The sequence below is a fragment of the Aulonocara sp. 'chitande type north' Nkhata Bay genome, linkage group LG9, assembly GCF_057382095.1.
Source record: "Aulonocara sp. 'chitande type north' Nkhata Bay isolate Kocher_YH1m ecotype deep benthic linkage group LG9, A_spYH_male_GT1.1, whole genome shotgun sequence".
Lineage (NCBI taxonomy): Eukaryota > Metazoa > Chordata > Actinopteri > Cichliformes > Cichlidae > Aulonocara > Aulonocara sp. 'chitande type north' Nkhata Bay.
The window spans coordinates 32,438,905-32,452,322 of NC_141352.1; the positions used below are offsets into that span (position 1 = coordinate 32,438,905).

Sequence of the window (13,418 nt, forward strand, 5' to 3'; positions counted from 1 at the left end):
TAAAAACATACCTTCAACAGTTACAGGGATTCTGAGTCAGATAAGGCACAAGGGCTCAGAGCATAACTGCAGAAACTAAGCAATCTACTCTGTTTGGCTTTACTGATTTTATTTTCATTCTCCAGCTAATAAATGTACTAAGGTCGCTTTCAACATTTGTGAAACTCCAGCTGTTAGCTTGTATCTTATTTGTAATGATGAGTGGGTGCAAGAATGGGGAATTAGGAATCAGGAAGTGATGGTGCCTTCTGTGGAGAGTTGATTGGTCAGGCATTCCTTCCTGTTTTCACACAGGACGTCTCACTTCTGACTCTGTTGCAAGGTTGGGTGGCAACAAGATTTTCTGATCCATATGAGTATGTGTGGGTGCTGACTTTGTTGTTTGTTTGACACTCGTAAAATCGAATAAGGTGGCTGCTTATGAACTACGAGAAGCTCCCACAGGGCACCTTTAAAAGTTACATGTGATACATAAAAAAAGAGATTTAAGACTTGTTGTTCTTACTACAGAAACGCCTTTGCAGTTGAGATGAAATCTATTATACATTCACTGGCCATTTCATTAGGTACAGCTTGCTAGTGCTGCGTTGGTGCCTGCAGTGCAGCGTTAATTCTTCATCACACTGTTGCTGCACATCCATGATGTGAATCCCAAAGGTGCTTGGTTGAACTGAGATCTGGTGACTGTGGAAGTCATTTGAGTACATTGTACTCACTGTTATGTTCAAGAAAGCAGTTTGAGATGATTTGACCTTTGTGACGTGGTCACAAAGGTCACATGGTCAGCAGCAATATTCAAAAAGGCTGTGACAGTCAAACCATGCTCAACTGACAGTAAGGGGCCCAAGTTGTCTGATTTTGGGGAACCCGTGTGAATTGTAGCCTCAGTTTTCTGTTCTTAGCTGTGAGGAGTGACACCCAGTGTGGTCTTCTGCTGCTGTAACCTATTTGCTTCAAGGTTAAAGGTGCTGTGCGTTCAGAGATGCTCTTCTGCATACCTTGGTTGTAACAACACCTTCCTATCGGCTTGAAGCAGTGTAGCATCTCTGCAAACTCTATAAACCCTAGAGATTGTTGTGTGGGAAAATCCCAGTTGATAATCAGCCACCAACAACCATACCGGCTTCAAAGTCACTAAAACAGCCTTTGTTCTCCATGGCGATGCTCAGTTGAACTGAGTTGAGCTCAGTGAACTTCGGCAGCTCGTCTTGACCGTGTCCGAATCCCTGCGTGCACCGAGTTGCTGCTGCAATTGACTAATAAGATATCTGCACAGGTGTACCTAATGAAATGGCATGTGTGTTCACCTGTTACCGACGTGACCTACAGTGGCTTTAGGTGCATCTTTACATGTGGCCTTGCTCACAGTGTGTGAGGCAGTGTGTGTCAGTCTAAGCACACTGGGTGAGAGCAGCTCCTGCACTACACTCACACAGTGTTGTGAACACGTGCAGTGCAGTGTGTGAGCACTGTTTTTTTGTCTGTTTCAGCAGCTGAAGCCATTTTAAGACATGGCACACTACTGATATTTGCATTCTATTTTTGAGAGCTGCGAAAGGGTTCTAGCAGCGGTGGTGTAAAAAAAAAGTCCCACGAGTGTGTGTGTGGGTGTGAGTGTGTGTGTGTGTGTGTGGGGCAGGGTAGAGGGGGGATGTGGGCAGTTGCTATTTGACGAAACAAACGGGATGGAGACTTAAATGTAAACACTAGAACACTTTCTTAGTTTTTGAGAAAGTTTTTGTTTCTTTTGTTTCTTTGCTTAATTTCTTTAGATATTAAAAACAGCTTCTATAAATATTCACACAATTCCCGTCTTCCTGTTAACGCCTTCAGAGCATACGGCGCATACATCAGCGCACCTCAGTCTTCTGTTTAAGGCTGTAGGTTGTGAGAACAGATACAAGCAGCAACAACAGTTGACGTTACACTAATGTGGGAAACCTCTATCCTCTCGAGAGGCTTTGCTCCACATCATCAGGCTTTCTCTGTGGTGGGACGATATTTGCATTGCATGCAAAAAACCGTCACTGCCCTCTTGTGGAAACATCTCGAGGATCAGCGGCGTTTTCGTGGGCCCTTAAATCTCGGCTCTGTCGAGGTCTCCCACCAGTCAAACATTGCATCGGAGGGATTTAGAAACCTTTGAGAAGGTGTAGATGTTACTCATATTGCTAAGTCATACGTGTAAATGCAACTTTCCTTAAACCAAGGGAAACATGGATTTACATCAAAGTGAGGCACTGGCATCCACCAGGATTTAATTTCTATTGTTGAACTGATTTTAAAGGTTTTCATTCTCACAAAATCATTCCCACTTTAATTTAGTTCAGAAGTCCAACTTTTATTTTGACATTTAAGTTCATTCAAATGTTTATGTTTTTTCACATCTAGTTTCAGTTTGTAGTTTAGTTTTAGTTAACGATGATAACCTTGACTTTTAAGTTTTGAAGATGTTTTAAAGGAAATATTTGACAAATGGAAAGGTGCAGTACAGACACGTCTATGCATTCATTTTAGTGACTGAAATTCCAGTATTTCATTATTATGTTAATGGCTGTACAGTCAATAAGCAGCAACTAAATAAAGATTTAAAAATGAATTAAAAATAAATTATATATAGTCAGTATCCTTTTTCAGATTCCCTATTAGATCGTTATGTGTGGACAAAACCAAGGTTAAGCAGTTATACAGCAGGTTTGATGGTGAACGGGAGGATAGCAGCCCTGGATACAGACAGTGAGACATGCAAAGTAAAAGTATCAAGGATGGAGAAAGTGACTTTGATAGACAGTCCGGCAAACAGACATTCAAGGACAGAACAGAAAGTGGGGAGTATTAGCAGGTACTCTAACAGGCAAGCTGTAAACTGGAGCCACAAATTGGCAGACGCGAAGCAGCCAATCTCTTTGCCTTGGCATTACATAGACAGTCAATCATTCAATGAATTCTCTCCTTCACTGCTGAGACGCTGTCCAGCACTGAGAGGCTTTTTTTGAAATTCCGATACATAATCTCCAAATCCCAACTTTCCCTTGGATATGTTGCTGTTTGTCTGAGGCCTTTTGCATGTTGAAATTTGAAATGTGCATGTTGTTCACTCACTAGCTAGACAGACACGACCAAAGTGGTGCCTCAAAGTAAATCAACATGTTTAAGACATTACTCACACACTTCTCTTGAGATCCCACCACAGCATTTCAATCAAGTTGAGGTCTGGACTTTTTATTCTTTTGCTGCCATTCTGGAGTAGATTTGCTGCTGTGCTATAAAACATTGTGTTTTTGTCTCATCTTGTTTCATGTTTGACTCTAGAACACTTTGACCCCTCGAGGTGTTCATGGTTGACACAATGACAGCAATGTGCTCAGGTCCTGTGGGTGCAAAACAAACCCAAATCTTCACTCCTCCACCGCCGTGCTTGACAGTTGGTGTGAGGTGTTTGTGCAGATATGCTGCGTTTGGTTTTCTCCAAATGTGCTGCTGTGGATTAGAGGCAAACCATCTCCACGTTGGTCTTGTCTGTCCAAAGGACATTGTTCCACGGGTCTTGTGGTTTGTTCAGATGCAACGTTGGAAGCCATGCTGCTATGTTCTTTTCAGAGAAGAGGCTATTTCCTGGCAAGCCTTCCAAAAAGCCATACATGTTCAGTCTTTTTCTAATTGTACTGTCATGAACTTTAACAGTTAACATGCGAGCTGAGTCCTGTAAAGTCTGAAATCTAACTCTTATGTTTTTTTGCAGTTTCACTGCACATTGCACGGTCTGCTCTTTAGGTGAACTGGCTGACAGGTCAACTCCTGGGAAGATTGGACTACACCTAAATAGTCCAGACATGCAAACCAAAAAAACTTGTTTTTATAGAGCTGCTCATACGTACTGATCACTGATGATCAGCTAAAAGAGTGCATTTGATTAGCGTCACCTAGCTAATACTTACCTCCCCGATTCCTGTAGAAGCAGTTAGGATAGTCCTAGTTTTTCACAGGAATGGATATAGCCATGTGGAGTTTTGTGTCCCCACATGATTTTATGTTTTGTTTTTCTTATTTTGCTAATAATTTATTGCATAACTAAGTCATTAATCCTGGTAAAATGTTTTGTATTTATAATGGTTGATCTTGTATACTGGATATTGTCTTTGCAGCTTGTACCACATACTAATCAATAATACAGTTGTTATGGTAATTACCTGGCTCTTGTTAAAAAAACAGAAGAAGAGCCAAGTTTTTAGATTTGCAACAACACTTTGTGAAATAGTCCAATGGTAATAAAGCAATCAAACTAAATAATTCAAATGTATTGTTTATTGTTAGCAGCTGAGTCTTTCGTATAAAAATCCAAGAAATCTGACAAAAGGATTTCCAGAGCGAACCAGCAGATTTTATTTAAACAGTTACTTTAGCACATTTAATGAAGCCTTGGAAAATTTTACTTTCATCAAAGTATATAGCCCAGCATCACAGTATATTATCATTTCAGTAGCAAAACTGCTCAGGTTTAATGTCTGTGATGCAAAGTAACTGGAACAGGGCACGTGCCAAGTTACTGTGGATGATTGATCTATTTTGTTTTTTTGACGAGTCGCTAGATAGAAACTCAAGTTTGGGTTCATATCTCCATGTGTGGTTGGTTAAAAACAACTTAATAGTACATGAAAGGTTTCCCTTTTCCCATGTTTTGATACCAGGCTTATCTTCTAAACCATGAATGAAAATCCACTTTTTCTTCAAGCAATATTAGTATAGCTTCTTTAAATATATAAGTTATTGTTCTAAAAAGCTGATTCTAAGAGAAATGTTTGTTTTTTAATGGAATAGCCTAGATATGCTAGTCTGTGCATCATAATCATACAGTTCATGGCTGAGCTTGGCAGCATGAGCAAGATCCTCTTGTCCAAGTTCCCTTAAAAAAAAAAAAAAAAAAAAAAAAAAGGCCAACAATTATACAGCGCTTTGAGTACTCCGGGAGAGTAGAAAAGCGCTATATAAGAATCAGTCCATTTACCATTACCAGTTGATCAATAGCTGACAGTGTGGTGATGGTCGATCTTTCAGACCACCTGCATTCTCTTCACTTATGCAAACAAACATCAAACCGTCTTTACTGTAGGAGTGGCACCATGTAGACTTTATTTTCAGGCTTTAAAATCACACAGTATCTATAGTACCATAGATAAAACCAGGAAATAAATAAATCGTAATACTACAGTAGCACATTAAAAAGACACATTTCATGTTACAGGTTTAGTTTCCACCGTTACTGAGTAAGTACTTGAAAGGGGGAGATGTTTCAGTGCATACGCAGCACAACAGTGCGCATGCATGGACTGCCACACACGTGCCATGGACGTGGCCCATGTGTCCTTGAGGTTTACCTACGCCAGAATGTTACAATACATCTCACATGTTTCATTTCACTGTAATGCAGTCATTCCACAATGCGTTTGTCCATTAACTCACATGTTAACGACTGTGTCACATGTTAAAAATGTTGCGTTAAAGCATTCGCCACTTGGTTTAGAGTAGCTTAGGCCTCCTTCAAGCAGACAAAATCTCAAGTAAATCTTCAGCACGAGTCCAAAATGCGTGACATTAAATTAAGTTTCCCCTGTAAGGTGAATAATAGAGTTCAGCAGCTAAACTGTAAAAGTGGACTTCTCCACGTAGATACACAAACAGTCCCTGCACATTCCTTTCCCCCTGTTGTTTGTCCAGTTTGGGAAAAAAAAAAACCTTCGCTTTTTTTTGGTGAGTCGAAGTAGATTGCAGATTGTTCTCTGTGTGCTTATGGAAATAAGGTTACTGTGTTTGGAAGAAATGTAACCACTTACCCTCCAAACCTTAAAACACTACAATAGGGAGGGAATCAGCAGTCTGTCTGCACTTGACAGGAACATGTATGATTTCAGGGTGGCACAGGCTGATCTGCATCTAGCCGTCCAGAGGTTTTCCCAGGTACACCATGGTGACTTCAGTGTTGCCGTATACTGCAGACACAGCAGGGAACAGGCAGGTTTTGGGCAGTCCACGGAAAGCCACTCCGAGAAACTCAAAACCTCTCTCAAAGGCTAACGTCTTGTCATCCATGTCTAGAATCACTCGTATTCTCTCCCCGATCTGTGGACAGGCACGGTCACATCAGGAGTTATAATCATGTTTTCACTTGTACTCTTTACACAATTTCCTTTTAAAACGTCATTTCAAATCTCGACTCCTACCTGATATTTAGGTGCATTGTTACACTGGGGGAAATTCCCGTTGACTTCTCCGTTGTGAAGCAGGTTATTGTCGACCAGGTTCCAGCCCCAGCTCTGGTCATCGCTGCCCAAGAGGGCTACGTAGCCCTGGCACTGCATCTGCGCCCGCTTCGTAGCGATACCTATCACTGCCACGGTGCCCAGGGGGCCCTCCCACCAGATTTCCCAGGCATGTCGCCCTTCCGAAAAGCCGATTTTGCCCCGCGCGCCGTCTGTGCTCTGGGCAATAGGGTTGCGGTGCAGAGTGAAGCCGTTCTTCTTCACGTAAACGTTGCGGGAGCAGTCGTGGGAGCTCAAAGCATGCTGAAAGGCCTTGAGCTGCACAGGAAGACAGTTACAGTTAACAAAATCACAGACACTTGCTGGGAAATCTAAATATTTGTAAGGGGAAAAAAGTTCTGTGAAGCATGCATACAGAAGAAGAGACATGCTACTCCACTTTCCATCTCGCAGGACGCTCATTGCACCATTCAGAGGTGCAGAGCTCAAATATTTTTCATAAGAATGTAGGTCGTGTTTCTAAAAACACTTTGGAACAAATGAATGAGCGTCCTTAGATTGACATTGGACACAGACAAGTTGTTCTCATTCAAACCTTACTTTCATGCCATCAACACTCCTATAAACAGTCTCCATACACAGACTGCTTAGAACAGGTTTTGTTCTATTATGCAACTATAGACTGGAGAGTCAATTCAATATGGACTCCAGTGATAAGCCCAATGGCAACAAAACATCTGCTCTACACCTGCTCAGTGTGATCACCAACTGAAAGACAATAATACAACAAGCAGGATTCAGTTTTATGCCCGTTTATGTCTTATATTTCATTGAATACGTTAAAAAGCACTAGATTACGCTGACATTCAGTAATGTTTATGGCTACATTGTCCCTTTGTGTAAAGGCATAATCAAACAGGTAACCCCAGGATAGAGGGATGTGTACTGGTAAACCTACTTTGCCCTTGTAGGTGGGCAGGTTACAAAGGATGTCAGACCGCAGAGCCTCGTCGCTCAGAGTCCGGCTGCAGAGGCTGCGCCACACCTCGCTGTTTTCATCCGCCAGGATATTGTTCCAGTGCCAGCAGACCAGCGAACACCGCATCAGGTCAGTCAGCTCCAGGTAGGAGAAAACATGCTCTAAAACCCTCGCTGGTAGCCTCCCCGCCACCCCTGCGCCTCCTCCGGCTGCAGCCGCATATGGAGAGCCGGTGGAGCTGCAACTGGCTGCCGCTGCTGCGCCCAAGCAGGAGGAGCCTCCTCCCCCACCCGCCGCTCCAGACATTATGCCCCTGCTCTTCACCGACGACGCCAGCTGAGCGAGTAGTTTCACCGTACACCGCAAGACGGTTCCTAATATGAGCTCGGCAGCAACATTTTTAACCTGTGAAAAACCCACACGTAGATCGCGCTAAAACCACAACAGTATACGGACCCGACTCTTCCCACTTCAATGGCTGAATGGAAACGATGCGTCAAGGTCCTCAAAGGGCACGAAGCACTAATTGTCCCGTTGTCACAGAAACGCGAAAATTATTTCGGAAGAAACAGTGGTCAGTTTAAGAAGTAAGCAAAGTCTCCCGAGTCCGGAGACGACGAGATATTAGATAAAGCAACAGTCACGCTCGAGTCAAATAAATTTTACCGCCTGCAAGGACCGCAGAGCCGACATAATGAGTTCAAGGAGGGTTGCTACACAGTACTGTTGCAGTGTTGCGATACTGGACGTTACACCGCTGCAACGTCAAAAGTGTTGTGATTGTGTCGCAAAAAATACGAACCGTATTAAAAGACGATGCAGTTGTTTACCAATAAAAGGCGTTATCTGACCTGTTACGTCATGTTGGTTGGATTTGATAATTATTTTCAGATCGTGTTTGACGGAAAACTAATAATAATAGTTTAAAAAGAACTACTGGTGTTTTCATTGTTTAACATGGGATTTACACGTTGTTGAAAGAAAACAAAACCGGCATCTTATATAAAGTAGACTATATTATTTTATTTTTTAATTTGTATACCACGTGACACCACGGAAGTGACGCGGGGTGCTCAAAAGAGTTAAGCAAAGCATCTGGGAGCAAAACAGCAGTTAGCTTTATTTCATTTTAACCCACAAGACCGGAGAAGGTGACTAACTGACGGTCAAAGCAGCTAACAGTAAGTTGTTGTGGGTTTTTGTTATCGGGACATAAAGATATGCGTGTTATCTGGTAACGGGACAGGCTGCACCGCTTGACACAGCTGTCTGGCTGCCTGCCTCCTGTGCTATGCGGCCTGCTTGACGAGCTGTCCCCCATCTGTCTGCTGTCCGGGGACACTCCGGCGGCTTCGCGCGGTCAGACAGGTGATTAGCGGGTCAGCGTGTAAAGCAACGCTCACCTACGGCGCCAAACAGGCTAGGCTAACTGCAGGTGGTGGAGATCGTGAAGCTTGTGAGCTAAGCTAGCTGATGGTAACAAAGCCCCGCTGCGTTCACCTTTCCAAATTCTTCTACTTCAGGTTGCCATCTTAATTTTTGCAGGCGACGTATCGAACGTCATGTTTTGAGAGGGCACATGTTACTGCCGAGGGTTTGTGCTTGGAAGGCGAAAGCAGCCTTTAAGACTTACCGATGAGCAGCACATATTTAGATTTTAGTCTAAGAAAACATCCAGGAAAAAAAAAAAACACCAAACAAACAGAAACGCATAGCTTCACACCTCTCTCGCCCCTGTCGTCCGCTGTGTTTGGGTGAAAGAGTATAGTTAAAGTAACACAAATAAAGCCGAATTGCTAAATTATGTTGTTCCTCTCTCTCTCTTTGAAAATTTGAAGTTTTGATTAATTTCAGTTTCCTATAGAGTCAGCCTATCAAATAAACTGGAGTTAAATCTGGATTCAATTGTAGCGTGACTGTGCTTATAGCAACCCGAGTAAGTGTAATTGTGAATTTATATTTACCAGAGTCCATTCACTTTGAATGAGCACCTTGTAACGAGGTGGAAAGGTTTTTTGTGTTTTTGTTTTTCATGCTTAAGTTTTTATTTTAGCTACCGCTAGGTGGAAGCACAGATGCATTAAAATCAACCCAGGGACCGTCATGGGAAGCAAAAGTCATGGTTTCTTCGGGAAATGCGCAAAGAAAGCTGTAAAATGTAATAACAATAGTGATGCATTTTGTTTCAGGCGCCTTTCAAAACACTCAAGGTCACCTTACACACGGTTTAAAGAGATGTTCTGATGCGAGAGGGAGTTAGTGATATGGATATTTGCTGGGAGGGAATTCTAGAGGCCGAGAGCAGAGCCAACTCATGATCCAGACCCCATGGTAGAAGGAAGAGGAGGAGATAGCATCGTGTTAACGTGGAGTAACATCTCTGAGGAATGTTTATAGCACCTTGTTAAATTTAAGGTTTGACCCGAACAACAGAATGGCATCAAAAAATGCAAAATGAAAGGTCTAGCTGAGTGTATTAATTTTCCAAAAATGTCTTTTACAAACTGCTCACGAACATTGTACAATGACTAGTTGCGCTCATGTCTTTCTGCTTTAGACAGTGCTGAGAGCATTAGGAACCATGTTGACACCATTTTTAAAAATAGCGCAAGCACCTTCTCTGCGTTATGTTTATTATCAAACAGAATATATAGTAATGCCAATACAACTGTAATAGGTGCACGTCAGCACACAATGTCAGAAAATGCTTATTAGTCTAGTCTTCGCTTTTTTGTTACCGTGACCTTGCAAGGTCATATCATGCAGACCGCTGTCAGTCAGCTGTGTCGTTGGGTAAAAGTAGTAGTTTGTGCACATGCCATGACATATAAACGTAATGAAATGTGACGAATGGGAAAGCTACAGTAACAGCAGTCTAATAAATGGAGAGTATGTCAAAGTCTAAGCTCTAAAGAAAGCACACCAAACCAGTCGACATGCTTAAGGTTTCTGAAAGCAGAACTGAAGGTTTTGTTTAAACATTCTGAGGAATCTTTTCACAATCACTGTGCTGTTTTTGGAACAACAGGGTCACAATCGACAGCAACAGAAAGCTTCATATTCTCATGTCCATCCTTTCCACAAGAGCTCTGCTGGCACACAGATCAGCAGTTGGTTTCCATGCATGATTGCATCATTCCAACCTGTCTGTGCTTCTCTTATTTACAGCATCTGCAAGTAGACAGCCACAATGAACCCAGTATACAGCCCTGCACCAACAGGGGTCCCCTTTACCAACACTAAGGGTATAGGTTATCCAGGTAACCTGAAGCATAGTGGTTTAAGAAACAAGCATAATTACAAGAAAATATCTCCCAGCATTGAGAATACTATTATATTCTTGTTTTGTTTCTGGTTTTGGCAGCTGGATTTCCTCTAGGATACGCAGCGGCTGCTCCAATGTACACTCCCAACATCTACGCAGGAGCAAACCCAGGCTTCCCTAACGGTGAGAAGAAAGTAACGATGAAATCTGCCCGAGTTTATCTGATAGATCTTGAAACACATCTTCCTGATGCACTTCAAAAGAGTCAAATTGTTCCATCTGACTTCTTGATTTGAATTAATTATAAACATAACGTAATAAAGAATAAAAGTTCCAAAGAGACTCTTAATAACCCTAAAAAGTGTGTGCGCTTCTCTTCTATGAGGGTCCTGTTTTACTGAGCTGCACAGCCAGTGTTTCTTCCAAGCTTCAGCTATTTTGTCCCAGAACAAACGGCCCTAATATGAGCCGTCTTCCTCCCTCTCCAGGCTATGCTCAAAGTGCTCCCTTCAAAGTGTCCTGCTCTCCCAGCACAGGGACCGTCCCACCGTACTCATCCTCCCCAAACCCCTACCCAACTGCTGTGTACCCTGTCAGGAGCACCTACCCCCAACAGAACCCCTATGCACAGGTCAGTCCTTGCTGTATGTGTATATTTTTAATAACACGCTGCCCCTCTTCATCCAGTCTCAGTGCTTGAGCTGTAACGTGTGGTTGTTTGTCCACCAGGCACTAATACCTTCACAACAACAAGGCCCTTACTACACACAGGCTCTGTATGCTCCACCGCCTCATGTCATCCATCACACGACAGTGGTCCAGCCCAATGGGATGCCTGCAGCGATGTATGCCCCGCCTATCCCTCCTCCCCGCAACAACGGTGTCGCCATGGGCATGGTAGCCGGCACCACTATGGCCATGTCAGCTGGTGAGCTGCAGCAGTTTATTGAATCTTATCCAGGATACAAATGTGTTCGATTTGTAGTTTTACCTGTGGCTTTCACCCCTCAGGAACTTTGTTGACAACTCCATCACCAGCGCCCGTCGCTCCCCACCCAGTCACGATGCCCACATATCGGCCTCCTGGCACACCCAGCTACAGCTACGTGCCCCCGCAGTGGTGAAGAGAGAGAAGTGTGAGTATGTTTTAAAAGCATCACAAGTTTGGTCAAAGGTGCAGATTAAAGGTTTATGTTTACACCCGGTGTTCTCTCTGCAGGTCCGGAAGATGGTAGATATGCATTCACACTCCAGTGTTTTTCTCTCGTGGTGACGACCTGCCCCGCCCTGGCAGCGTCCGCTACCAATTCTTCTTCTTCCAGCATAATGTGAATCTAAAACCCAACTACATAGAGTCCCATTTGGATAAGCAGGGGGTGACAAATAGGCCCATCCCCACAACCCCTATTAATGGAATAAGGCTGCATTCCATACCCCCACACCCCCACCCCCTCAACGCCAGCACCTCTACAAACCTGCTGCATATCTCACATCAAACTGCAAAGCCTCCATGCAAACTCTATGTGGACTCTCATGCAGGTTTTTATAGCTTAAATTCGTATGTAGTGAAAAAGGAGTTTGGAATAGTTTTTTTCTCTTTAATTTGGGGGATTAAATATGATGTTGAATGCATGTGTATATATAGATTTACAAAGTAATGCTAGCTCAATTCTCCCTGCTGTGACAGATGCAAATTCAATAAAAGGCACAAATCCAAAGGAACTAAGAAGAAAAAAAAAAAAAGAGTAATAATCTGCAATGCTGAATCACCAGTGACTATGTCTTAAATGTGAAAGAAAAAAAAACAGACGAGAAACGTTTATTCATGCAAAAACATACCTGCGCCGTCCATCACGGGCCAAACTGTACTATTTTTCACCGCTTTGTGTTTAGGTAAGTGGTTTTTATCATTTTCTTTCAGTGATGCAGTGTTTGCATAATGTCTTACCATTTTTGTATTGTAGGAACAAAAGATGGGACTTTGAGTTTGTGCCTCTGTGACTGGTGGCCATTCCAACACTTTTACTTTTTCTGGCCTGTTAAACTTTCTTCTTTTTCTTTTAAACAAATGGTGTTTCAGTTTCTTTTTTCCCCCCAAAAGTCTGAAGCTGCTCCTGCTTGGGTGATATATGATGTATTCACTTATTTTAGCCAGAAGTGTTCTTGGTGGGGAACAAGTATAGGAAGTTATTAGAAGTCAATTGCACCCATTTAATAAGAGTGGATGAGCAGGAAGTGTGTGTGTGTGTGTGTGTGTGTGTGTGTGTGTGTGTGTGTGCATGTGTGTGAAAGCGGGACTCGAACGGAAACCATTCTGAATGGTGCCATACAGTGCAACATGCTTAGAATTTTAGACTTACATGTCACTCTAATGAATTTACTCTTAGGCAGATTTGAAGCACTACATCATTAAATCACCGCTCAACGTGGACATGTTAGGGCACCGTAATGATATTAAACTCCATTTGTGAATAGCACTACTGAATGAAGGCACTAATTCCAAACGGTTTGTAAAAGATATTTGACTTTTTCCGACATCGCTCGCTGTCTTACCTCAAGTCTCCAGGCTAAAAATCCACCAATGTCACTGTTTCAGACATGCTTTTCTATGTTGCCTCGGTCACCTCAGTTAAACATGTTTTGTAAATGTTATTTTTGTGACTTTGGTTGCTGTTTTGTATTCTAAAGAAAGACCAAAAATAAAAACAAATATAAGAATAACCTGTGTTGTGCATGTCTTCTCACTGGGTGTGTTGGGGCAGCCAGAAATGATGACAAAATAAAGAAGAACATGAAACAAAATATATGCTGGACGATTCAAACTGGTTTGAAAGGCAATATTTGGTATGACAATTTTTTTTATGACCACACGACATGCCATATTTTCAGGTAATGGCTCTTTGGGAATTTGTATTTT

At 42.5% G+C, this 13,418-nt stretch overlaps 2 protein-coding genes across 2 annotated transcripts; one reads left to right on the forward strand and one right to left on the reverse strand.

The window, feature by feature from the left end:
• Positions 1-5,100: 5,100 nt before the first annotated feature.
• Positions 5,101-8,729, reverse strand: fbxo45 (F-box protein 45). Its single transcript, XM_086307005.1, has 3 exons — positions 7,216-8,729; positions 6,219-6,575; positions 5,101-6,117 (listed from the first exon to the last, which is right to left on the reverse strand). The coding sequence occupies exons 1-3, from the start codon at positions 7,540-7,542 to the stop codon at positions 5,932-5,934; spliced, it is 870 nt and encodes a 289-aa protein (XP_086163131.1). The 5' UTR covers positions 7,543-8,729; the 3' UTR covers positions 5,101-5,931.
• Positions 8,066-13,217, forward strand: fam168b (family with sequence similarity 168 member B). Its single transcript, XM_086307006.1, has 7 exons — positions 8,066-8,417; positions 10,405-10,496; positions 10,601-10,684; positions 10,990-11,132; positions 11,231-11,429; positions 11,513-11,637; positions 11,721-13,217. The coding sequence occupies exons 2-6, from the start codon at positions 10,427-10,429 to the stop codon at positions 11,623-11,625; spliced, it is 609 nt and encodes a 202-aa protein (XP_086163132.1). The 5' UTR covers positions 8,066-8,417; positions 10,405-10,426; the 3' UTR covers positions 11,626-11,637; positions 11,721-13,217.
• The last annotated feature ends 201 nt before the right edge of the window (positions 13,218-13,418 follow it).

Bases quoted from the DNA above. Each gene is read 5' to 3' on its own strand.
- fbxo45 (XM_086307005.1), bottom strand. From the start codon at position 7,542: ATGTCTGGAGCGGCGGGTGGGGGAGGAGGCTCCTCCTGCTTGGGCGCA. The intron at 6,576-7,215 runs GTAGGTTTACCA...CTTCCTGTGCAG, and splicing joins TGCCCACCTACAAGGGCAAA to CTCAAGGCCTTTCAGCATGC. The intron at 6,118-6,218 runs GTAGGAGTCGAG...GCCTGTCCACAG, and splicing joins ACAATGCACCTAAATATCAG to ATCGGGGAGAGAATACGAGT.
- fam168b (XM_086307006.1), top strand. From the start codon at position 10,427: ATGAACCCAGTATACAGCCCTGCACCAACAGGGGTCCCCTTTACCAAC. The intron at 10,497-10,600 runs GTAACCTGAAGC...TGGTTTTGGCAG, and splicing joins TAAGGGTATAGGTTATCCAG to CTGGATTTCCTCTAGGATAC. The intron at 11,133-11,230 runs GTCAGTCCTTGC...TTTGTCCACCAG, and splicing joins AACAGAACCCCTATGCACAG to GCACTAATACCTTCACAACA.